Raw genomic sequence first — 25,798 nt, forward strand, 5'->3', positions numbered from 1 at the left:
ATAGTATGAAAGAGTTAAAAAAATACACACACATTAAGAATAAAGTCATTTAATGAAATAATTAAACACACAGGTTTTTCATCGCTATTACACTCTCAATCCAAGCGAAGACCTCATTCTCCTGTAAAAAATACAAAATAAAAAGCCGTACATATAGATAAGAAGAACCCGGCACTCAACTTAAGTATATGATGCACTTAAGTTATTCGTAGTACCAATAAAACGTTTCGGTCAAAAGGGACCTTCATCAGTTACGTACTGACGTAGTCGATAGAAATATGTGAGGGTGAGTAATAAATCAAGCCAACTTTTCCTGTTACCACCGCATCATTCTCTACTACCACAACTCAGCTCTACAACAGCTACTAGTGACACGCAGGGCTGATTACCTGTCCCACCCATGTCACTTCTGGTACATGGAATGCACCATACGGATCCTATGGAATGCATGACCAACTTCCGGTGACGTCACTTCCAGTCCGGACGCCGGGCGGCATTGCCAGCCACATAGCTCTATATAACACTGTCCTGAGATACGGACACACACACGCTATCCATTCTGACAAGCGGTTGGCTCCATGTTTTATGCTGGACACTCTCACCCTAAAGGTAGTACTTAGCGCACTACAATGCTCACTACTAGATCTGCTGCCAGTATTCACTCCTCTCTATGAGGTCTCTACCGCAACATGACTGTAATGCACTCCATTTGGCTTCCACAGTACGGATCTCCCTCTATCCGACTAGATGGAAATTTAACTCTGAGCATTCAGGTAAACTATGCCCCACTCTGTGCACACTATACACCGCTTCTAATTAGCTATGCAATGGCATATACGTTCATTGTATTTACAGATTACGCAGTTACAGATTTACTACTCACCCTCACATATTTCTATCGACTACGTCAGTACGGTATGAACCTTTTTCCAGTATTCCATCTTTCATTTTCCTCTAAACTAGTTACTCGGTGGCTCTGTCTAAATGTATGAATACTGTTATTTTGTTTCCATTATGACCATTTTCTACCTTTTTGTATAAACTTTGTTTATTAAATGTTATATCATTGTCTGTATGTTGTATTGTTGTGTTAATTTTCAATTATTTTAGTAACTGATGAAGGTCCCTTTGACCGAAAAGTTCTGACAAGCGGTGGACTCCGTGTCTTATACTGGACACTCTTAAGGCCCCGTCTCACATAGCGAGATCGCTAGCGAGATCGCTGCTGAGTCACTAGTTTTGTGACGCAACAGCGACCTCAGTAGCGATCTCGCTATGTGTGACACGTACCAGCGACCAGGCCCCTGCTGTGAGATCGCTGGTCGTGTCGGAATGGCCTGGACCTTTTTTTGGTCGTTGAGGTCCCGCTGACATCGCTGAATCGGTGTGTGTGACACCGATCCAGCGATGTCTTCACTGGTAACCAGGGTAAACATCGGGTTACTAAGCGCAGGGCCGCGCTTAGTAACCCGATGTTTACCCTGGTCACCAGCGTAAATGTAAAAAAAAAACAAACAGTACATACTCACCATCTGATGTCCGTCAGGTCCCTTGCCGTCTGCTTCCTGCTCTGACTGAGCGCCGCAAAGTGAAAGTGAAAGCAGATCACAGCGGTGACGTCACCGCTGCTCTCTGCTCTCACTGTACGGCGGCTCAGTCAGAGCAGGAAGCAGACGGCAAGGGACCTGACGGACATCAGATGGTGAGTATGTACTGTTTGTTTTTTTTGGTAACCAGGGTAAACATCGGGTTACTAAGCGCGGCCCTGCGCTTAGTAACCCGATGTTTACCCTGGTTACCCGGGTGCTGCAGAGGGACTTCGGCATCGTTGAAGACAGTTTCAACGATGCCGAAGTCGTTCCCCTGATCGTTGGTCGCTGGAGAGAGCTGTCTGTGTGACAGCTCCCCAGCGACCACACAGCGACTTACCAACGATCACGGCCAGGTCGTATCGCTGGTCGTGATCGTTGGTAAATCGCTATGTGAGACGGGGCCTTTACTCTAAAGTACAGATCTCCTTCTATCTGACTAGATGGACATTTAACTCTGAAAATTCAGATAACGCGGTTACAGATTTATTACTCACCCTCACCCTCTATCGACTACGTCAGTACGTAACTGATGAAGGTCCCTTTTGACCGAAAGGTTTTATTGGTACTACGAATAAATTAAGTGCATCATATACTTAAGTTGAGTGCCGGGTTCTTTTTATCTATATCCCTGCCTGACAGGACATGAACTCTGTAGCATGGGAAAGTTTCTGAATATTTTCCCATACTGTCAAGTTCACCGGGGGTGAAGCAGGGAGTCTGCGCAGCCTCAGTGACATCAGTGGAAGCCTGACCCGCGGTGAACTTGACAGCATGGGAAAATGTTCAGAAACTTTCCCATGCTAATGAGTTCATGTCCGGTCAGGCAGAGAGGCTGCACTGGCAGCTTTTCATTCATTACACAGTGGTTTACAGTCAGGGCAGTAGCATTAGCACTGCTCCTGGTTGTAAACTATTTAACCCCTTAAGATGGATTGCAGCGTGGGACTTGACTGTAAAGCGGTTAGGTATGGGATATTGTTGCTTTTTTTACTTTGGATTTTTTACAGGAGAACGAGGGCTGCGCTTCGATTCAGAGTGTAATAAAGATGGAAAACCTGTGTGTTTAATTATTTCATTAAAATACTTTATTCTTAATGTGTGTGTATTTTTTAACTCTTTTATACTATTGGGTTATTGACAACTCTCCATTACTAACCAGACTTAATGTCACCTTAGAATAGCAAGGTGACATTAACCCCTTATTACTCCATATTCCACCTCTACACGGCAATGGGAAGAGAGAGGCTAAGTACCGGAATATGCGCATCTTACAGATGCGCCTCTTCTGGGGTGGCTGGGGGCAGATGTTTTTAGCCAGGGGGGCCAATAACCATGGTCCCTCTCTAGGCTATTAATATCTGCCCTCAGTCACTGGCTTTACCACTCTGGCGGAGAAAATTGCGCGGGAGCCCATCCCAGTTTTTCCGTGAATTAATCCTTTAATTTAACACCTACAGCTCCAAAATTTTACACACACACTACTAATATTATTAGTGAGGGACATATAAAAATCTAACGGATATGCAATGGTTTACTGTATGTAAACCATGTCTCAAATCCTGTCAGGTTCGGTAATGATTTTACAGAACCCAACAATTGAATTATTGGCTATTCTGCTATCTCTCTATGAAATATAAATATATATACTGTATATGTGTGTCAATGACATATATATATATATATATATATATATATATATATATATATATATATATATATATACCTTTACTATGTGTATATATCTATTCTGTCTATTACATTTTAACCTGTCAGTGTTATTTTACATTACACCGCACTGAAATGCTGGGTTTTCTAAAGGACACCGGTGCGTATTTCTTGCAAGTCACACTGATGATCTATGTGGTGTGCGAGTTTTTCTCGCACCCACAGACTTTCATTGGCGAGTCTCGGCTGATATATGGTGCAAATCGCAGTATGCTGCGATTTCACTCACAGGAATAGTACGGCCGAGAAAAAATACAATGATGGGAGCTGCCCCAAAAATTAACATTGGTCCGAGTGCTATGCAATGTTTTATAGCATAGCACTCGTCCGTATTATACGATAGTGTGGCTCCGGCCTTAGACTCTTACTCATGGATATGAGTATGAGTAAGACCACGTTCACACGTTCAGTATTTGTAAGCTAAAATCAGGTGTACAACAATCAGAGTAAAAGTATAATAGAAACACGTCACCACTTCTGCATTTTTCAATCACTCCTGGTTTTGGCTTACAAATACTGTTGTTAAATACTGAACAAATGTTTGAATGTGGCCTAAGGCTGGGTTCACATTGCATTAACAGCCGCCCGCTTAACACATGCGTTAACGGGCTGCTGTTAACGCAAGTGCCGATATGTCAGCGATCTAGTGCAGATACAGCTAGCAGATGCTCTCTCTGCACTAGCAGTGACGGACCCGGAAATGCTGCAGCCCGCATCCCAGGGTCCGTCACTCAATGACGGCACATTGCTAGCGCACGCCCATTGTGGGCATGCGCTAGCGATGCATCCGACATAGGACTTAATGGCGGCGTTAACGGACTGCGTTACACCGCATTATGCCGCGGTATAACGTAGTCCGTCTAACGGACGCCAAAGACGCAATGTGAACCCAACCTAAGGGTTGAAGGGACTAAAAATGCATAAGATGAATATGCATGTAACACTTTTTTAATGGATTCACACTAAAAATATTAAAATAATAGATTTTTTAATTTGTGGTGGCGGTCCTGCAGGATTCCACTTTTGTCAACTAAAAAATTGCTTTGTTTGCTTGGAACCCTACAAGCCTAAGGCACTGGATTAATAAATGCCCACAAGCTGTGTCTGAGCACTGATGATGCATAACAGAGTGGAGAGGGCTTATCCAGAATTTTTTTTATCGTAGTAAATACAATGAACCAAGGATGTGATGAGAATTTTTCCGGTTAGATCAGGAATCCCTTTTTCAAACTAAACTTTGACAAAAGCTTCGCTGATTTTACAAGATGAGATTTTAGCCTGTTATTGGCAAATGATATATGGCGCTCTTTCTAGCCAAAAGCTATTCCTTCCAATTTCCCATACACGTGCATGCTTGTCAGTCACTTCTAACATGAGGATGTGGCATGTTCGAACCCAACAGCTCAATCCTTCCTTTTCTCAACAACTTAGGGCAAAGTTGGAACATCACTGTAAACATTAGTCATCTCGTCTTGCCACAATCACAGTTTTGGCTGACATTAATCTAATGTGTATGGCGCCCTTGTTCAGTCAGAAACTAAACATTTTCTTTGTAAGATAATGTTCAAGACTGTAAGCGAATATACCACATTAAATGACAATTTCACTTCGCACCTGTTGTCTTTACCACATTAGAGTCGTATTGTGCCTAAAGAAATGAGACTCCTCTGTATGGTGTATACCTATGCTAAATTATGGTGTTCTCAATATGTGCGCATACATATTAGTTTTTATATATCACAATCTGTGCTTCATTTTTAATGCATAGAAAATTACCTAAAGCGACTCTTGCAGCTGATGCATCATAGTTGATCCAGAAAGATACCCAGGATAGAATAGTAATCAGTGTAGAAGGCATGTATGTCTGCAGAATGAAGTAGCCAATGTTTCTTTTAAGACGAAAACTCAATGACAATCTAGGATAAGAACCTGAAAATAATAACAAGACATCAAGGGTGCATCCAAAATTATTAAATTCCCCCCAAAACAGCACAGTATTGCCATATTGCAGGTCTTCTGCGAGACGAAGGACCCACATTGTAGGTACTATGGTAGGTACTGTAAAGTCTTCCTCTACAGAAATAAACACATCTAATGTTGGTTTCCTCAACCTCCGGCTGCTGCCACTATGGTTACACCCATGTAACATATAGATGAGACTTGGTCTACCCCAGTATTACTTCCAATGTGGGGAAATCTTACCAGTGGAGAACACAACTTTCTTCGACACCATCTTGTAATCAACAATTGAAAATTGAGGCAGCTCAATCTTTTCCACCCCTGTGATTGCTTTATCTCCTCCATTCCAGTAGAACTCTATGTCGTCTGTTGTATAACCATCTGAAAAAAAAAGAAATATAAAATTATAAGTATTCATAAAATAATAATATTACTAATATATACAATCCTCAGCTTTATATATTCATTGTTAAAATTAGAGGTACATAGAAAACAAATAGATGCAGCTCAGAAATGTTTGCATTGTGCTCGAGTGGTTTCTGTCATGTGTGGTGATGTATGATGACATTTTGCACTACCAGGTTGAGGGAGACAGAAGTGCCCTGCAAGCTGTGGATGGCAATCTGTAACACTGGAGGCACAGATGGTCATCTTGCATTTCTCTGTCCTCTCTGCCTCATACCTTCCTTTGGGTCTAGCAGAACATACCATTTGTGCACTTGGAGCCACATGATAAATAAATGCCTTCTGTTGCTTGACTGTTTATTTGTTGATACAGGCAGTCATTTCGTTCTGCTTAAACTAGGGTTTGCTGCATTGCGCGGAACAATTAGATTTGCGGACAGCCTGGTCTAACTGCTGATAATATCCAGCTCAATGGTAGCAGAAGGTCCGTTTCGTCATCTTTTCCTTTATTGAAATTGCTCCATATTGTATGGGACTCTCCTTAAGATAGATTGTTGTTGGCCTAAATTTACTTGAACTATGACTTCTTGATGAAAAGTTTTATAATTTCAGTTGGTTCATTATAAAGAAAGGAAGTTGTATCCTTGCCCAGGTTCATTTATACTTGCTGCTGATCAGCCTTAATTTGTGGAAAGCGCTCGTTTTTTAGCTGATTGGATTATGTTAGTATCAATGCAATCGAAAATAGCAGCGCTACTACCCTCTCACTGTTTAGGACACTCTATGGCAGGAACCCTACCATCTTCTTGGTGCCTTATTATTTATTATTATTATTCATTTTTTATAGCGCCATTTATTCCATGGCACTTTACATGTGAAATAGGGGGCAAATATAGACAAATACATTAGACATGAGCAAAAAAAACAAGGCACACGGGTACATAAGGAGGGAGGACCCTGCCCGCGAGGGCTCACAATCTGCAGGGGATGGGTGATGATACACTAGGAGAGGGCAGAGCTGGTTGTGCGGCGGTTCAGTAGGTTCAGGATCACTGCAGGCTGTAGGCTTGTCGGAAGAGGTGAGTCTTCAGGTTCTTTTTGAAAGTTTCTATGGTAGGCGAGAGTCTGATGTGCTGGGGTAGAGAGTTCCAGAGTATGGGGGAAGCACGGGAGAAGTCTTAGATGCGGTTGTGGGAAGAAGAGATGAGAGGGGAGTAGAGAAGGAGGTCTTGAGAGGATCGGAGGTTGCGTGTTGGTAGGTACCGGTTGATCATGTCACAGATGTATGGAGGAGATAGGTTGTGGATGGCTTTGTAGGTCATTGTGAGGGTTTTGAACTGGAGTCTCTGGGCAACAGGAAGCCAGTGAAGGGCTTGGCATAGGGAGGGTGATGCCATGCCTGAAAGCGAGAAGGAATCCTCTTAGCAGGCAACACGAGCATGCAACACTTTCCTGACTCCAGGCCAGAAGGGGAGCTCTAAACTCGGTTTCAGGGTAGCTCCCTATAAGTTCTGGCCTGGAGGAGGAGTTAAGTCAGTCTGTGTGAGACAGTAAAGGGAAAGGAAGCACGAAAGGAGAGGAGCCTGGGAGTGGAGCTGCGATTGAGCTCAACCCCAGGACTGAGCGCAGGAAATCGGACACCGGAGGTTGTGTGGGAACTGTATGCCCCACAGCAGAAACCAGAGGACATGAGATTGCAGGTCTCCTGGCCCATCTAACACCCGAAGGCACAGCAGCAGATTAGAGCCCGAAGTCACCATGAGAAAGGGACACCTGTAAAAAGGCTCAAGCTGCCTGCCATGCGGGTAGTGTTCCACCTGAGGGACAGATTGAGAGAGGGACTTGAGGAGAACTACAAGCATCAAGAACCAAGAAATCAGCATTAAAAGGAAGGCTTCTAACCCCACCTGGCTAGGGGGATTCCAAACCGCTTCCAGGATGCCCGGATTTCAAAGATCACCTGTAACCTATGCCCTGGACTGCAATTTCACCAGTAAAAGGTAAAGAAACTGCAAATCCTGTGTCCTCCAATTATTTCCTGCACCCAACATCTACAACCCCTCATAGACTGTCCTGGTAGCCCTGGGGCCTCCGCTCCACCTGTGGGAAGCAACACCATCTAAGCTGCATTACCATCAGCCCCAGCAGATCCCTTTAAGCAGCGTCGGCCTTCCCTGGCCGAGAACCACTGGTGACATCACGAACATTACTACATTAGAATTTATTTCCACTTCCATACATCCCATTTAACTGGACTCCCAGGGCCACAGACGGGACCACTGCCACTGTGATCACCCCTTTAAGTACCGCCGGCCCCGACCAGGGTATCCCACGGCCCTAGCGGGTGCTCCATATATCTTATATATACTTAACATGAATCCTTATAAAAAGTACAGTGACTAATAGAACAGCTTTGGTGACCAAAATATTAACAAACATTTCATCGTCCAGAGATATCCTTCATTACTTACCAACCTTCATCCAATACAAATTGCACCATTCTTGTATAAAATACACTATTGAAACAAATTGTCCCATCCAACATATTTATTATGGTAGTCAACATATTTATTGTGCTAGGATATGCTATACATATATGATAGATGCAGGTCTCACTAGAGGGACTAAGATTTACTGTATCTCAAAATATGAAATGAATATGCGAGATGGCACTATCCCTTTAAATGGGTTCTTCCTCTTCCATAGAGAAATACTGGCAAAATCCAGCTAATTTACACATTAAGAAAAATGTGGATTTCTCTGGAATAAGACATTGGATTGCAGATGTAAAGATATAATTTTTTTTCTATTTTCTGTGAACCACATGCCCAACAAGGTCAATAAACGATGCGAGTCCCATGTACACTATGCGTTCACCAATGCCCGCGGTTTACCTGTGGTGACGGACATGGTCTTTCCATACTGCTGCATGTCAATTTATCTTGCGGAGACGCAAGTCTACGGAGGATAAATCTCACCCATAGAATGGATTGGACGTGGTGATTCCGCTCGATTCAAGGAACACATGCGGAATCACCTGTGTTCAAAAACAGGGCTACAAAACCATAAGTAAGATGATGGGTAAGAAGGAGACAACTGTTGGTGGAATAGTAAGAAAATGAAAGAAATACAAAATGACTGTCAATCGACATTGTTCTGGGACACCATGCAAAATATCAAGGCGTGGTGTACCCTTGATCATGAGGAAGGTGATAGATCAGCCTAAAACTACACGGGTGGAAGGTTTTAATGATCTCAAAGCAACTGGGACCACAATCACCAAGAAAACCATTGGTAGCACATTACGCCGTAAAGGTTTAAAATCCTGCAGTGCCCGCAAGGTCCCCCTGCTCTAGAAGGCACATGTGCAGGCCCATCTGAAGTTAGCCAATGGACACCTGGATGATTCTCTGAGTGACTGGGAGAAGGTGCCGTGGTCAGATGAGACAAAAATTGAGGGTTTTGGCATTAACTCAACTCGCTGTGTTTGGAGGAAGAGAAATGCTGCTTAAGACCCAAAGAACACCGTCCCCACTGTCAAGCATGGAGGTGGAAATATTATGTTTTGGGGTGTTTCTCTGCTAAGGGCACAGGACTACTTTACCGCATCAATGGGAGAATGGATGGAGCCATGTACCGTAAAATCCTGATTGACAACCTCCTTCCCTCCACCAGAACATTAAAAATGTGTTGTGGCTTGGTCTTCTAGCATGATAATGACCCAAAACATAAAGCCAAAGCAACAAAGGAGTGGCTCAAAAAGAAGCACATTAAGGTCACGGAGTGGCCTAGCCAGTCTCCAGACCTTAATCCCACAGAAAATGTATGGAGGGAGTTGATGATGAAGTCTTAATGATTTAGAGATCATCTGCAAAGAGGAGTGGACCAAAATTCCTCCTGACATGTGTGCAAACCTCATCATCAACTACAAGAAACGTCTAAATGCTGTCAGCTGTGCTTGCCAACAAGGGTTTTGCACCAAGCATTAAGTCTTGTTTGCCAGTGGAATCAAATGCTTATTTCTCACAGCAAAATGCAAATACATTTATATAATTTATTCAATGTGATTTTCAGCATTTTATTTTTGATGTTCTATCTCTCAATGTTAAAATTAACCTACCGTTAAAATTATAGACTGTTCATGTCTTTGTCATTGGGAAAACTTACAAAATCAGCAAAGGATCAAATACTTATTTCCCCCACTTTATGTGTGCATGTAGTAGAGCATCGTATAATGGGGTCCGGGTGGTCCGGTGGATGTTTCTGTGCGCACGAACCTATTTACCATCTGTATTTACGCCGTACCAGCAGCGCGCCACATCGTAACCTTGTGTGGGCTCAGAAGCTGTTTGAACAGCGATGGGTCTTGTTATACCTTAGCGCATGCGCCTACTGCATTCCTTTAGACTGAGCACTGTGTTCATTTAGGCTTTGTATGGGCCCTCCTTTCTTAACATCATGTCTGTTGGCACTTAAAACCCAAAAGAACCGTATATATTTGACTTATCCGTTGTTGGTTCTGAGAGTGGTGAACTGAGCAACAGGGACTTGCACAATCTGTGTATGTTTTTTGCGATCGTATAATGGGGTCCGGGTGGTCCACTGGATGTTCCTGTGCGCATGAACCTATTTACCATCTGTATTTACGCCGTACCGCCAGCGCGCCGCATCGTAACCTTGTGTGGGCTCAGAAGCTGTTTGAACAGCGATGGGTCTTGTTATACCTTAGTGCATGCGCCTACTGCGTTACTTTAGACTGAGCACTGTGTCCATTTAGGCTTTCTATGGGCTCAGAAGCTGTCTGAACAGCGATGGGTCCTGTCATACCCTAGCGCATGCGCATATTGCGATCTTCCAGACTTAGTACTTTGATCATTCAGGAGCTTGCGCAGTGGGATCCGGCTGATGCTGGATACCTCTGTGCGCAGGCACACATCTAACCTTTTCGCCTAACCGGATATTCAACCAGCCGAACACATGGGGAGATGATCTCACACGCCGCAGCACCCTCGCAGGTGACTATTATTGTATTCATTAGCTTTGTATATAAAGGGGCTTCGTTAGGACTGTTTCTTCACACTTCCCCTGATGAAGACGCTCTAGCAGCGTTGATACGCATGGGGCCCTGATCCCCTGAGGATTTTTGGTAACCCTTTATGGATTTAGCACTTCCAGTGCAGCACTAAGCAACTACCGGCTAAGGGATGATCTAGGGATTTGGTGATACCCTTTTATTTATCTGACCTAATACATTATAACCTTTTCTAGGCCCAGACTATTTGGTCGACCACTTTGTATTATATGTTTATTGGCTGTGGCAGGGCCTGGGTTAATGTGCACTATTATCCATGCATGTTACTAAGGGGTGACCTATTAGTGTATGGGCTGGTGGCATGGGATTGAGGTCAGCTGGCAGCACATGACATTAGTATGTATAATGCAACCTATTTATTTTGATGTGTGTTAGCCTGCTTATTGTATTCACTGCCAGATTTGCTTGTACTTAAATCTGTATATACCAATTTTTTCCTGGGGGATCCTAGTTGGTTCATTCGGCCGTTTTTTGGCCGTTTTAAATGGTTTTAAATTGTGTGTTCTTTTCTTAGCTCCTGTTTTTGTATTGTCATTCAAAATAAAGAATATTATGGTTGGTTGATCCCACTAGTGTGCATATCTTTCTTCTCTCTTGTATTTCATGTAGAAGAGCCCTCAATATTTATGCACTGCCCCCTATCTGACACTAAATGAGAGTTTTCTCCCTGTGCACAGTACTGCTGTTTTTTTTTTTCATCATTGTAATGTGTCATGTATGGACTCATTGTCAGACTGGGTTGCCAAAGGCCCACGAGTAACCAACTCCAGGGTCCTACTTTTCAACTACATGCAAATGTGATATTATCCTCATCTACAAATTATTTCTCACAGAAAATTATTGCAATTAGACATATTTTGTTATACACATGTTTATTTCCTTTATGTGCATTGGAACTACACAAAAAATTGAGAAAAAAAAGGCAAATTGGCCATAATTTCACACAAAACTCCAGGACAAAATTCTTGACACCTTTTCAAAATTGTAGTTAAATAGCTTTGTTACAAGCATGTGATGCTTGCTTAAACTCACCTGTTGCGAGTTGAGTAACAAATGTGGGAAATATGAAAATCTCACCTGAAAAAGGTGAGAAATTGACTCAGTCTTTGCATTGTGTGTCTGTGTGTGCGGAACTAAGCATGGAGAACAGAGAAGACACGACAAGAAGAAAATTGTTGAAAGTATCAAAATCTCAAGGTTATAAGTCCATCTCCAGAGATCTTGATGTTCCTTTTTACACAGCGTGCAACATAATCAGGAAGTTTACAACCCATGGCACTGTAGCTAATCTCCCTGGACAACATAGAAACATTAATAAAAGGTTGCAATATAGACTGGATGGTGGATAAACAGCCTCAGTCAAGTTCCATAGAAATTCAAGCTGTCTTGCAAGCTTAGGGTGCATCAGTGTCATGTCTTTGTCAGTGGGTAAACTTACAAAATCAGCAAGGGATCAAATAATTATTTCTTTCATGGTAATTCTATCATTTTCTGGGAGAAATACTTCATTTTCTGCAACGATTTTAAGGGTGCCAACACTTTCGGTCATGACTGTATAATGATGAACTGGCTAGATTGTTAAATTAATAAGATGCCGCCTTTGTGTGTATAGTACATAGTGATTTAAGTATATAGTGTCAAATACTGCTCATATAAGAAGATAGTGGCCCACTCTTGCACAGGGGCCCACCGGAGGATTCTTGAGTTCTCCTGAGGGCCAGTCCAAGCCGGTATGGTACTATACAATATTACTTATTTCCTGCATTACATTCCCATTGTAAATATCTCCTCTTAGACTGCAAAGGTATTACATATTCAGATGTATGGTGAACAACTCCACCTATTTTTTTATGTGAATTTGGAAATGGAAGATTTGAGAATTTTGTTCTTTGCCCCCTACTCTTTCTGTAAACTGTGTAAGAACCAATACAAGCCAAACAAAAGTATTTCACTACCCATTATATAATGGGATGCAGATGTAATTGTATAATCAGCTTTCATTTCATTTTAGCGGACGCCTATATTATTAATGACTGTAGGACAGGAATCTCGCCTTTCATGTGTCAGAAGTGAATTCTCCGGGCTCACAGCAGATTCTGCACCTATAATGTGTTTTCCAGTCTGCTGCCAAAGCAGAGAGGAACGCTCAGGGTGTCATTAAATGTGACGTCCTGCCGGACGTTTTGTTAGTAAACCAGAAAAGCAATACCCAATCCATTGACTCAGTGTGAATCTTTGACAGGACGGAATATAGATTGTTTCATTGAGGATCTGACACCATTTTGTCACATTGGGTATAAAACATACCAGGGAAATATGTTCATAGAGAATAGAACAAAAAAAGGAAAACATTATCATAAAAAATATATCTACATGAGGGGTAAATAAGAAAATATATAAGATCCATTATTATTAAAAGTGCCCTACAGTTGTGGCAAATCAATGTAATTACTTGTACATTGAAATATTATACTGTTCACCATTGTTATGCATCGATCCCTCACTGTTCTCAAGATCTGTCATTTAGTGGGAACCTTTATTGTTCAATCAAGGGGACAAAAATCAGTGAAGGTCATGGGATAGTTACATACTTGTAGGATTCGGTATGTGCAGTGATTAGAGGCAGGGGCACAACTTTAATAGGTACAGGGGTTTGTAACTGCACCCAGCCCTGGAGCCTAAGGGGGCCCAAAAGGCTGCTTTGTAAAGGTTTGCAGTAATTGGGGGCCCCGTTGGATATTTTCCATTGGGGCCCATGAGCTTCACGTTACGCAACTGAAGAGATGTCTGTCCTGCAACAAAGAGGTCTGTACTGCCACTCTGTTATCATCAAATAACCAGGACAGATACATCGCTTCTGGAAGTAAATAATGCAGTTTTATATAAACTGCAAGCAGAGATTTTGGTAATGAATTGATATGAAAAGTATAACTTTGTACACCCTAAATAAGTTTCAACTGCTCAAACTGTAATTTCTCATTGCTTCTTGCTAGCTGCGCTGAAGGGAACCTGACTTTGGGTATGACTGCATTCTGCAGATCAAAGGGCAGTGCGCCTCTCTTCTCTGGGCATGTGCCAGGTTCCCCGTGGGGTCATCTCCAGTAAGTTATAGGATCTTTTACGTCTGATTGTTTTGACATAGGCATGCTAAGAAAGCTAATCTTCGGTTGCATAATGATACACTAGTGGTTAATGTCACCCCAAATCTAGTGACAGGTTTCCATAAGAGCAGCATAAAACAGCACCCTGGACATAACAGCTCGTGCCACAACATTTTGGATAAGACCTTATGAATACTTTATCAGTGCAATAAACTATCAGGCTACTCAAAGTCTATCAAACTGAAATTTAAGAAAGCAGGTGGCACTCAGAAATAGGAAACTATCAAAAGTCCGGTGAAACTTTTAATAAGCCATATGTGCAACAGCCAGGCAACATTTTGGCTCCACAGAGCCTTTGTCAAGCCTTTCTGTGGAGCCGAAATGTTGCCTGTTGCACATGTGACTTATTAAAAGTGGACTTGTGATAGTTTCCCATTTTTGATTGCCACCTACTTTCTTTATTTTTATATTATCTGTTTTTTGGGTAGGCAGGCACCTATCCCTAAGGCCTCCTTCACATATCCGTGATTGAAGCATGTGACATCCATTTTTTTCACGGATACCACACGAACCCACTATAACCAATGCTGCAGTGCACATCCGTTTTTTTCTGGCAGCATGGATGACAAGAGACAATGAAAGTCTATAGGTGACAAACTGATGGAAAACACTGAGGGCAGTAGTAGGACAGTATCGGTTTTTCACAAATTTGTGAAGGAGGCCTAACTCTGTAGCTGGTGCTGCATTCTACCTGTCTATCTATCTATCTATCTATAGATATATCTATCTATCTATCTATGTCTACCAATCTATACCCCATCAAAATGGGACAATTAGAAGAGGAAAAAGAGGTAAGATGATCTCGTATCAGAGGTTTCTTCTGAAAATGGTCCTAGAGACTGTGGCCTCGTATACAACCCTTTCTTCTATCTCTAATGATTAATTCATGGGCATGCGTACATGTGCAACCTGTGCAGCCACACAAGAGCCCAGGGGTAAGCAGCCCACTTCCACCTTCAAAGCAGCAAACCGCTTCTGTCAAAAACACATTACTGACCGGCAAAGAGTCCATCTACTGAACTTGCACAGGAGCCCTCCTCTGTCCGTGTCCACTCCTGGACTGATTATATATTTATTGGATATAGGACTAGCCCACCAGCATACCAGGGAATCCTCCAGGGTCTTGGATATTTATTTTGTAACAGCCCAACATAACACAACCCAGTTTGAACCTGAGTTTGGAGCAAATGACCATCACTAGATTCTACTACTCAAATAGCCTATTAGATCCTACTGATCGGCATGTTCAGGGATAACGATGAAGATAACAGTGCAGATATAAGTGGATGTGCACATGCTATGTACAGATGGGCCCAATGATATTTAGTGATATTGGATTTTCTTGGTCCTGATTTGATTTACTTAAATTTATTTAGTTGTATAACGTGTTCTTTGTATTTTCTATATTTTTTTAGACTTAAATAGAGAAAAAAACCTCACATGGTAATCAACTCCCCAGGATGTCGAATCCCGGGAAATGTAGCAAAACTTGCTAAATACCAGACGATGCCAATCTGGGTAATCTCTAATTATACGTCCAGTGGACTTGTGAATGATAAAACCTATATTCTGTGTTGACTCAGAGGAAGCATTGCAGAGGGCTACGGTAAATGATTCCGCTCTTCCATGTCCTTAATATGCTAATGTTTAATTTCCTCTGACAGATTAATACAAGCCTCCGTATGCTTCACCGAGACTAATTGATGGGAATATTCCAGTTACCAAGAGAAGTGTTTTAAGTCTAGATCATTGATTTTAGAGATTAATTATTTAATAAAAAGCTAAATACATGTAGAAATTTGCTGTCCTGCATTATAGTTTTGTACAAAATGTAATAATTTTATTTTATTTTGCAGTTTAAAAACTAAAGGAAATTTTGTTTCCCCAAGGGGCAATTGGGATGGTTCCGGATATGAAATGTCTGTAATAGGGCCTTGATAAGTAGAATAGTTTGCTACCTGTTACATTACTTTTATTAAGGTAGATAGACTTTTGTTAATGTGATAATACTAATTATAGATACTTATATTTTGGGGTATTGTTTTAGTGCGCAGTGTTAATTTTTTGCATTGCAGATCAATTGCTGTACTGTTCATCTTCAGGAAAAAACAAGAATATGCCTAAAGGGTAATCTGTTTAACAATAATGTGTGTTATTGTAATTAATATCTTCATATAATACATATTTCTCTACTTTTAAAATATTCTTGTCATTTCAAATATATCTTCAGAATAAGCAGCCACATAAGGTATGATATTATTGTAAGCATTATGTCTTGTTTTTACCGACTGCAGGCTTTATATCTACCTTTATGTTCTCCCTGAACTAGTGGGAGAAGACTGGATGCTGTGATGTTTCCCATGTACAGTACCAAGAAACAGAGGGATTCCTGCTTTTCTTACCTGGGTTTAGGACTTTTTCAGAACTAACAGCAGCATAGAAGATAATATACATCTATCTGGAGGAATTCATACAGCAGTACTGAGCTGTGTGACTGTAATTCCAGCTCCTGGATTAGCTAATTAATTCACTAACTGCAGCATGGTTTACCTGTTTCTGTCTCTGCTTGTTTTGCCACCCTGCTCCTCACTCCTCCACCCTCTCCTCTCCTTAGGCTTTAATACTTAGTAGTAATATGACACTTCACTATGCTGGTTGTCTGTCTTTCTTTGACCAAGAAGGATTTTAGTAAATTTTTTTGGGTGAATGGTGAGTTCAGAACACATGGGGAGGGGAAGACATGTCTCATAAGAGGAGAAACAAGAACATTTCTCCGATAGGATATATGCAGAATATTTTTCAAAATTGCTTGAACTATTGATTTATGCAAATTGTGTTGAAATGACAGTGACCATTTAAATTAATATTGATGGCACATTATAAAGGTTGCTTTATCATGACAATTCCATTTCGAAAATTAAGCAGGCAATTAAGCAACTAGCTGAGCAACGCAGAACTTATGTAACCCCTGGTGATCAGCTGTTTTTGCAGAGGGAAACTGCAGCTCCGAGCACAAAGAAAATGTAAAAATAGAAAAAAAAAATCTAAATCAGTCTTTCCATTAAAATTTATTAAACTATCTCATTCTTTTTTAACATATCTAAGATATTACAGCCCAATTAACGTCAAGGACCCAGATATTTTTGTCTTTGAGCACCAAAAAAATACATTGTAATTTGCAGGTGAAATCGGTCTTAGCAGTGAAATTTGGTCACTCATTCTCTTATATGCAACCTAATAAACATTTAGAAAATTCAGGCTTCTTATATATGAAGAAATTAGCATTCTTACCTATTGGATCCCTGTGCAGGTGCATAAGCAAAACATATGATATTTTGCCTCGATGAATTAATTTTTGAAATAATTGAAATTACCCCAAATATATATCATAATTAAAATTAAAAAAATAAAATATATAATGGGTGTTGATCATAAAAACAATGATTGAATAATAATAATAAACTAGGTCTATTGACCACCGATACCTATAAAAAGATGCATGTATCGCCCACTTCCGAATAATAGTTTAGGCTTTTACTATTTAACATTATTAGTACGTGCCTCACCACTCTGCGTTTGCTAGAAGTTCATGTACCTGTTTATATTTAATAGACAGCAAGCATTTAACATGTAACCAGGACGATGTGTGCGCAGTGTACTGATATAAAGTCCAAAAATCAGCAAGCATGAAGAATAAATTAGACCTCTTCCCGGGAGAGGGTGTTCCCTTCCACTGAATTGGCTTTCAGATATGGTTAGAGAGCTCTGATTTTCAGCTGCCATGCTGTTTCTGACTTAAAGATAACTCAACCATTTCACGTAATGCAGCTGGCTGACAATTTTGGCTCTTACATTCAGTTACAACAACAGAAAAATGAATGACCTACTAAAATCAACCATTGTCAATCCCATATAGAACCGACTAAGAGAAATCAATAAAAGTATCTGTGCTGTAAAATGCTTTTGCAGAAGCTGCTCTCTTCTCCTTTTTTGCTCTATTTGTCACGTTAACTCATTTATTTAGAGCAGTGCTGTCTTGACATCTTGTAATATATTGTACTGGTTTATTTAATGTGACAGGCCTGGGTTTCACTTACTGGTCATAAGAGAGGTGTAGTTGTAATCTTTATCAAGGCAAGATAAAAGTTATTAGTCTTGTGCCTGCATATTTTATACGCGTGAATTACAATTATAGGGTGAGAGATAGTTGAACAATAATGAAAACAAGCTATTTTGCTGCAAACATTTGTAACGAGACTCAAGAAAGAGTTCCAGAGTTTTGTGTATACATGATGAAATTACAAAATGTGAATGTAAATAACGTGATAGAACTAGGAAACTTACACCCAAGTGTTCCCAAAGAGATTAGGCCGGGTTAACATTAGTGTATGTGTGCGCAGCGTATATGTAACACCCCAGGGTCCTGGTTGTTACAGTGGCGTTGCTTTCCTCACGGGGAGAGTGATGTCACGCTTGGAAGTGAAGGAAGATCTCTTTTATCAGGTAATTACAATGCACACAACATGTTCACACTCCAGGCCAGAAGGGGGAGCTCAGAACCTGGATTAAGTCTGGTCTGGAGGGAAAGTGAGTTAGTTAGTGCCTGACAGTAGACTAGAGCAGTCTGAGGCAGAGAGACGTGTTTGGGGCCGTGCAGTCAGAGTTGCTGCAGCTCCAGGATTAAGAGAAACCAAAGGAAGAACAGTGTTAGTGAGCGTGCAGGAGAGTGGAGCACAGGAGAGTGACACCAGGGGAGAGTAGCAGAATTTGGGCTACCTCCCTGGCTGAGCGCAGATTCCGGTAGCCGGAAGACCGAGGTTGTGTCGGACTCTAAGAGGCACAGCAGAAACTGGCAGGACAGCTGGATTATTATAAGTAACCTGTCCGCCCTAATACCCAGGAGGCACAGTGGCACATAGAGCCTGGGTCATGATAGAGACCCTGTAAAAAGGCTCGAGCCACCTGTTATACGGGTTTGTGTCTCAACCTTCATGGAGGAGAGAGAGAATTGTGAGGACCTTGCCAGAAGCCAAAGGCAGTAAGGGTCTACAAGATCACTGGGCTAATATGAAGGCTTCTATCTCCACCTAGTAAAGGGGACTCTGAATTCGCTTCTGAGCCGGACAGAATCTGCCTGTACCTGTGATCTGGTGCCCTGGACTGCAGTTGCCTGAAGCCTTCAGTAAACCAGGTAAAGAGACTGCAAACCTGTGCCCACCATTCTTTACTGCACCACTCACCATCCTCATCTACACACCGGGAGTCCTGGGGACCTACTTCATCTGTGGGAAGTTATACCATCTAGCTGCCATAACATCACCCCAGAGGACCCCTTTTAACAGCGTCGGTCCCCACTGACCAAACACCACAGGTGGCATCACGAACACAAACTTTATTCCAAATTCACTTTTAAAGACCTTCCCTTTTATTTGGGCGCCCAGGGCCATGGACCGGGTCGCAGCCACCATGACATCCCCTTAAAGTACCGGACCCGGTACCAAGTACCCCACAGCCCTGGTGGGCGACTCATATACCTGCATATGTCTTGCATACATATATTTTACATTGTGTATGCAGGGACATGCGCTTGCATATGCTCGCATGTGGATGCATACGCATGTGTTGTTTCGCGGTGGGCAGCGAACGTAACATGTTGCATTTTTTGAGGCGTCAATTTAGTGCAGACATACGCATGAGGATTAGTGCATCAAAACAACGCATTACTGTCTATGGGAACTTAGTGGTACGCAAGGACATGCGTTCTTCACAATAATCATGTCCAGGAAATAATGTCACCACCTGCAAAATCCCTGCTGCATTAAAGGGGGTTTGGAGACAGGAAGTCCATTACTCTCAAGACTCAGGATGCGAGCACAAGACTCTGGATGTAAGTATAGAAGCTTTGAAATGTCTATCTGTCTCTCACTGCATTCTTTACTCTGTACTTATGTTTTGTTTTCTGTTCCTTCTAGACTGTGCGGATTTCCTGTCCTGGACTCTTTGCCTAGATTTCTCATTCCTGTCCATGATTACCTGTCGTGGATTGCTCCTGTGGCCCTGAGTAAGTATGAGTGTGTGTACTTTTACTGCTCTGCCCAGTCTCACACTTCGCCCAGTTTCACACCCTTCATCACTTTGTGTCTTATGTTTTCCTATTTTTTCCTTGTAGACTGTGCGGTGCTGCTGTCCCCGTGCTGTGCTGCTGTTCTGGTGCTGTGCTGCTGTCATGGTGCTGTGTTGCTATCACGCTTCTGTGCTGCCTGCTGCGCTGTTGGACTTCTGCCTGGCCTTCTAATTTTTTTAGTTTTCGCCTTGGCTACATTGAGTTTGGCTCTTATAAACAAGTTAAATTTTTCTCATCTGTTTTTTTCTGTAGTGTTTCACTGACTGCTGCCTGCTCTTCAAACATGTCCTCCAGTGAAGAACTGACCGCTTCCCAGGGTGGACATGACAATGATTATGTAATCACATTTGATATACTGATTGGTATGTATTGGCTACATTGAGTTTGGCTCTTATAAACAAGTTCAATTTTTCTCATCTGTTTTTTTCTGTAGTGTTTCACTGACTGCTGCCTGCTCTTCAAACATGTCCTCCAGTGAAGAACTGACCGCTTCCCAGGGTGGACATGACAATGATTATGTAATCACATTTGATACACTGATTGGTATGTATTGGCTGGCAATACTACACATGTGGTAAATCATGTATTTTCTTTACAGCAATCTTCCAGTGTAGAAGAGCAGGAGCAGTCAAGTGGAAATGAATCTTCCCAGGGTCGTTGGGTTCAAATTCCTGAGGAGGAAAGACGGGGTGTAAGTATTCTTTTCATTGTCAGACCTGTAATTGTATTTTTTTTTCAGTTTTGTATCTTTAAAACTGTATACTTATTAATTTTTTTTTCTTATTTTATTTGATCTATAAGTTCGACAACGTGAGGAAGGTCAACATGTCATTGACAGTAACCTACTCAATTACACTGGTTTAAGAGTATGTATCATTGTGAGACCCCCGTGATCGTAATCATTCCGACTCAGTATTGATTCAACGACTCTGGGAAGGAGTTGCCAGATCACTGTTGGATGATTGAAACCATGCAAGGCCACAAGTCAGAAAGGATTTTCGTAAGTATTGCAATGTGGTCTTATGCATCTATTTAGCTGTAAATGTTGGTGTCTTTTTTTTACAATTTTTTTTTCCTTCCCCCTTCACAGTGAAGAGAGTAAAAGTTTGTTGGCGTTCAATGAAGGATCGCTTCAATAAGGATATCAGACAGGAGATTCTGGTTAAAAGTGGTGCTGCTCCAAAGCTCTCGAAATAAAAATACGACCATATGCTTTCTTTTCTGAGGTCTCAGTATCTTTTCTGTTGTCTTACTAAAAAATTTTTATAATTTATATAGTAATGTTTTTCTTTCATTTTTCACACAGAACCTGGAGCAGCACTATACAGCCCGGATCTTCCTCTGTTGGAGCGTTCCCTCATCGACTAGCCAACGAACTGTCCCAATCATCCACCAGAGATGGAGCAACCAGGCAGGCTTCACAGGCTGGGGAACAGGCAGCCGGTCCATCAGGTTTTCCCCTCTCTCAGCCCTCTGCCACTACTTTTGTTGGGATTTCTCATCAGCGGCAGAGGGCCTGGGAGAAGTCAGTCATGACCAAGTTTATTCACTTAAGCTCGATCTTTCAGGATGGGATGAAGGTGATTGGAGACAGACTGGACAGTGGGTTCACTCAGATGAACACACTTTTCTAGGATGTCCACAGACACCTTGACCACCTGGAAGCCGGCCTTAAGAGACCGGCAAGACATTTTTTTTCAGCAATAGAGGAAAATTGGAAAATCTTACGCCTGAACTCCAGCTGAATGTCATGCAGGCTTGCAAGGCTGCTTACAGGCAGGCATTACAGCAGCAGTTCAGAAGCTATCAGCCGCAGGCCAGATTTTACCAGCATCAACAAGCACAGCATCACTGGCCTGTTCCCCCAGTTCACAGTTACACCATGCTCCAGAGTGCAGCAGCCCTGCAGCAAGCAGCATCCACCATGCTCCAGAGTGCAGCACCCCTGCAGCAAGCAGCATCCACCATGCTCCAGAGTTCAGAACCCCAGCAGCAAGCAGCATCCACCATGCTCCAGAATGCAGCAACCCAGCAGCAACCAGCATCCACCACGATCCAGAGTGCAGCACCCCTGTAGCAAGAAGAAACCACCATGCTCCAGAGTGCAGCACCACGCCAGCACACTGATACAGAGGCCAAAACTCTCACTCATCCAACAAAGAAACACAGAAAGACTCCCACTATTGACTCAGCGCCGCACTGAAAAATGAAGACCCAGAGCAATACATCTTGCCTAAATATGGTCCTACCACTTCCACCCTCACCTCCCAATATGCCTCTGTCTAATATGTCACTACCTTCTCTTGGTTCTGTCCATTTCAATTTGTCTATCCCTTCCCACAGTTCAACTGCTAATGTGTTGTCTACTCCCAATGTGTCCAGTCCCATACAGGAGCCAATCCTTCAATTTATTGCCCCTTCCCCTGTAACCCCCTTCATCATTGAATGCTACCCATTCATCACAGCTCCACACCCCCAGGGTCCACAATATTTCACCGTCATACAGACATCTAACATAAAACTAATTGTTGTTTAATGCAAAGTAATCAGATGGTTATGGTTGTTGTTAAATAAAATTTTTATTTTGCTTGCACAATCCATGTGTTTTCTTTGTCTCTTTATGTGAAAACAAACATGTGTGAATTGTATTGTTGAGTCAAGTTGTAACGGGTGTTTAACTCGAGGTGTCTTATTAGTAGTAAAGTCAACAAACATATAACATTAACTTAAAGTGTATTAAACCATATCATCTTGCCATGCAAGATGTCCAATATCTGAAACAAAGTAAGCAGCAAACTTAACCCTCATCTGGGCAACTTCCACTGTAGTCCTCAGAGGGTGATCACAGTAATCCTGCAAAGTGCTGGAAACTGGTTTGTCAAGTTCTAATCATTGTAGCTCTTTTGCTAGGATGTAATTGTGCATAACAACAAACGCTTTGACTACATCATCAATTGTATGAGTTTTTAGATTAATTGCTGTTCCCAAAATGCACCATTTAGATGCCAGCAAACCAAAGGCACACTTCACAGTTCTTCGTGCCCTTGTCAGTCGGTAGTTGAAAATCCTTTTGGTGTGATTCAAGTCCCGACTCGAGTATGGTTTTATGAGGTTGGCACACATTTGAAATGTCTCATCCTCAACCACAACAAACGGCATTGGTGGTCATTCAGTGTTTGGAAGAGGATGTGGTGGTGGAAAATTAAAATTATTACCATACAAATATTGGCCCATGTCAGAGTTTTTGAAAGTCTGTGAGTCATTTCCTCATCCAAATGAGCCAACGTCAATGGCGACAAATCGACACTCATCATCTGCAGTCGCCATGAGAACAATCGAAATGTATTTTTTGTAATTGAAATACTCGGATCCACTTCCAGCAGGTTTCAGAATCTGAATGTGTTTGCCGTCCACAGCCCCCACACCGTTTGGAAAATTACAAATTTCCTTGAATTTTGCAGCATTTTCCAGCCAGAGTTCAGTTGTGGGTTGGGGGAGGAATTCTGCACGCAGAATGTCACATAAAGCACGGCAGGTGTCTCTAACAATCCCAGAAAGGGTGGACAGTCCAGAAAGGGAGGACAGTCCAATCCGGAATTGAAAATGTAGAGATCTTAAGGTCTCTCCGGTAGCCAGGAATCTGCTGAACAGAAAATGGAAAAAAAATCGGTACATGGCTGTTATAACAATAATACAAACGACATGTGTTTATTCTTCAAAATTACGCACCTCTGGGTCACCAACAGACGTTCCTCAGCAGAAATTGCTGGACGTAGTTGTGTGTCCTGCCTGGTGATGGATCCTCGTTGCAGCAATTCATTGAATTCTGCTCCGACATCCTTGTGAATTAGAAAAACTTCTCTGGGTTTTCACGCAGCTCCATGTACAACGTGTGTTAGAGTGGTAGGCTTCATGGCTCTCTTGGACTTCAACAATGGGGTGTTGCCAGTAGCGACGATGACGTCTTCTCTGTCTTGCTCTTCTTCTTTCCTCTTCACAAGCCACAGCAAAGGCAAAAGCCAATTTTAATTCCAAATCCAGATTACGATAGCTCTCCATGCCAAGATCCATCTTGCAGCTGGATAAAGCAGCAAAAGATGAGGATTTCATCTCTGTACGGTCTATATATACAGATTCCCAATGAGACACACCCATTGGGTGTTGCTTTTGTCAAGGAAATTTTCCTGGAACAGCATTTGCCGCATTACAAAATTCTTTGAAAATTCAAACGCATGCCCTGAAAAAATGCAAACGCATGCAAAAACGTATACAAACGCAAGCACACGCAGCTTTTTTTGGCATCATGCGCAAGCTGATGCGGATAAAAAACTGAGCATAACCATGTGTTTGAATGCGTTTTGGCATGCATTTGCGCATGCAGATGAGACGCTAATGTGAACTTAGACTTGATTTGGTTATATCTGCCTTCAGTGTAAAATAAATATACACACTATGATCACACTCTATAAGTGTTGCTAATATTAAAAAAGTTCCACTGTAGATTTTCTCCTAAAAATATTGCCCTCTTTGATCAGTTGTAACTTTGGGTTCAGAAGTGTATATTGAAAAATGGAACAATCGGGCCCACAAATTGCAGAGATGACTGGCTCAGTGTGCAGCTCTTTGTGCTCTTCCGCATTGCGGACGTGTGCTGGAGTTGACTTTGCATTGCATATATTAGTCTGGTCTGTAAACTGGATCAGAATAGTGCTTGCTGTGATTTTTTTTATCCTTGAAAACCATCTGTTCATGTGGAAAATCAACCATGCGCACTGGCAAATTGGCTTTAATGTGTCTTTGTGCTCTCTGTGTGTGGTCCGTTATATGCTCGTCTGAACAAGCCCTAAAGCAGGATAATAAAAGGAGCACTCCAAGAAAAAAAGTATTGCATTAACTGCCTGCAATGCAGAAAAAGTAGTTATGGATTATTCTAAAGTTATTACCCATCCACAAAACAGGTATTTACACATTAAAACTCAAATGGATGAGACCCCCACTAATTGAACAAGGTCCTGATATGCCCTGCATGAATGAGACTGCTCCAATTATTATCAATTATACTGGTGGAAAAAGCAGAGCGCTTGCACAGGCCCACCGAGAAAATTACTTATAGAGATGAGCGGATCAGGCAAAAATTAGAATTTACCTGCTCTTGTATTTTTTTGTTCCTGGGAAAGTTGATTTGTGGAGAAGTTTTTGTGTGTGAATTTAATATCCCTTATTACGATCTCAGACTCTTCAGTTCCCATAGCATCTTAAATATCATATGTTAAAAAAAATAAAAAAAATTGTTATACTTACTACTGGCCTCTTCAGCCCCTCTGCTACTTGCTGCCAGCCATCCATTCCTCATCACATCTTCAGATCGACATTGGCAGAGGTGAAATTCTTGTCCTCGGTGGCTAGGCTGAGGCTTACGGGTTTGCTAGGCCCAGGAGGGTCATGTGCCCACAAACACAGCAGCATCATATGTCTCGGCATGGGCCGCAACCTTTGTGGACGCGTGCGCAGAGGCCTAAGTATTTCACCACTGCCGACATCGATTCAAAGATGCGATGAGGAACCAATAAGTGGTGGTGAAGAGAGGAGGAGCTGAAGAGGTGAGTCTAAGAATTATTTTTTGGTTCAGAATTTTATGCTTCAGAAAAATGTTGGCTGTCCTTTTGCTGAATCCATGCAAATAAGAATTTTTGCAAAATTCAAGTACAATTTATTTTTTTACAATGGATGTATATGCATT

At 41.9% G+C, this 25,798-nt stretch overlaps 1 protein-coding gene across 1 annotated transcript in view; it reads right to left on the reverse strand.

The window, feature by feature from the left end:
* The window catches only part of GABRB1 (gamma-aminobutyric acid type A receptor subunit beta1), an 891,901-nt gene that overhangs the window by 35,840 nt on the left and 830,263 nt on the right, over positions 1-25,798 (reverse strand). The window contains exons 6-7 of the mRNA XM_077279819.1: positions 5,520-5,657; positions 5,094-5,246 (exon numbers count right to left, since the gene is read on the reverse strand). Coding sequence (XP_077135934.1) covers positions 5,094-5,246; positions 5,520-5,657 — 291 coding nt within the window. The remainder of the gene's footprint in view (positions 1-5,093; positions 5,247-5,519; positions 5,658-25,798) is intronic.

Source organism: Ranitomeya variabilis, chromosome 1, assembly GCF_051348905.1.
Source record: "Ranitomeya variabilis isolate aRanVar5 chromosome 1, aRanVar5.hap1, whole genome shotgun sequence".
Taxonomy (NCBI): Eukaryota; Metazoa; Chordata; class Amphibia; order Anura; family Dendrobatidae; genus Ranitomeya; species Ranitomeya variabilis.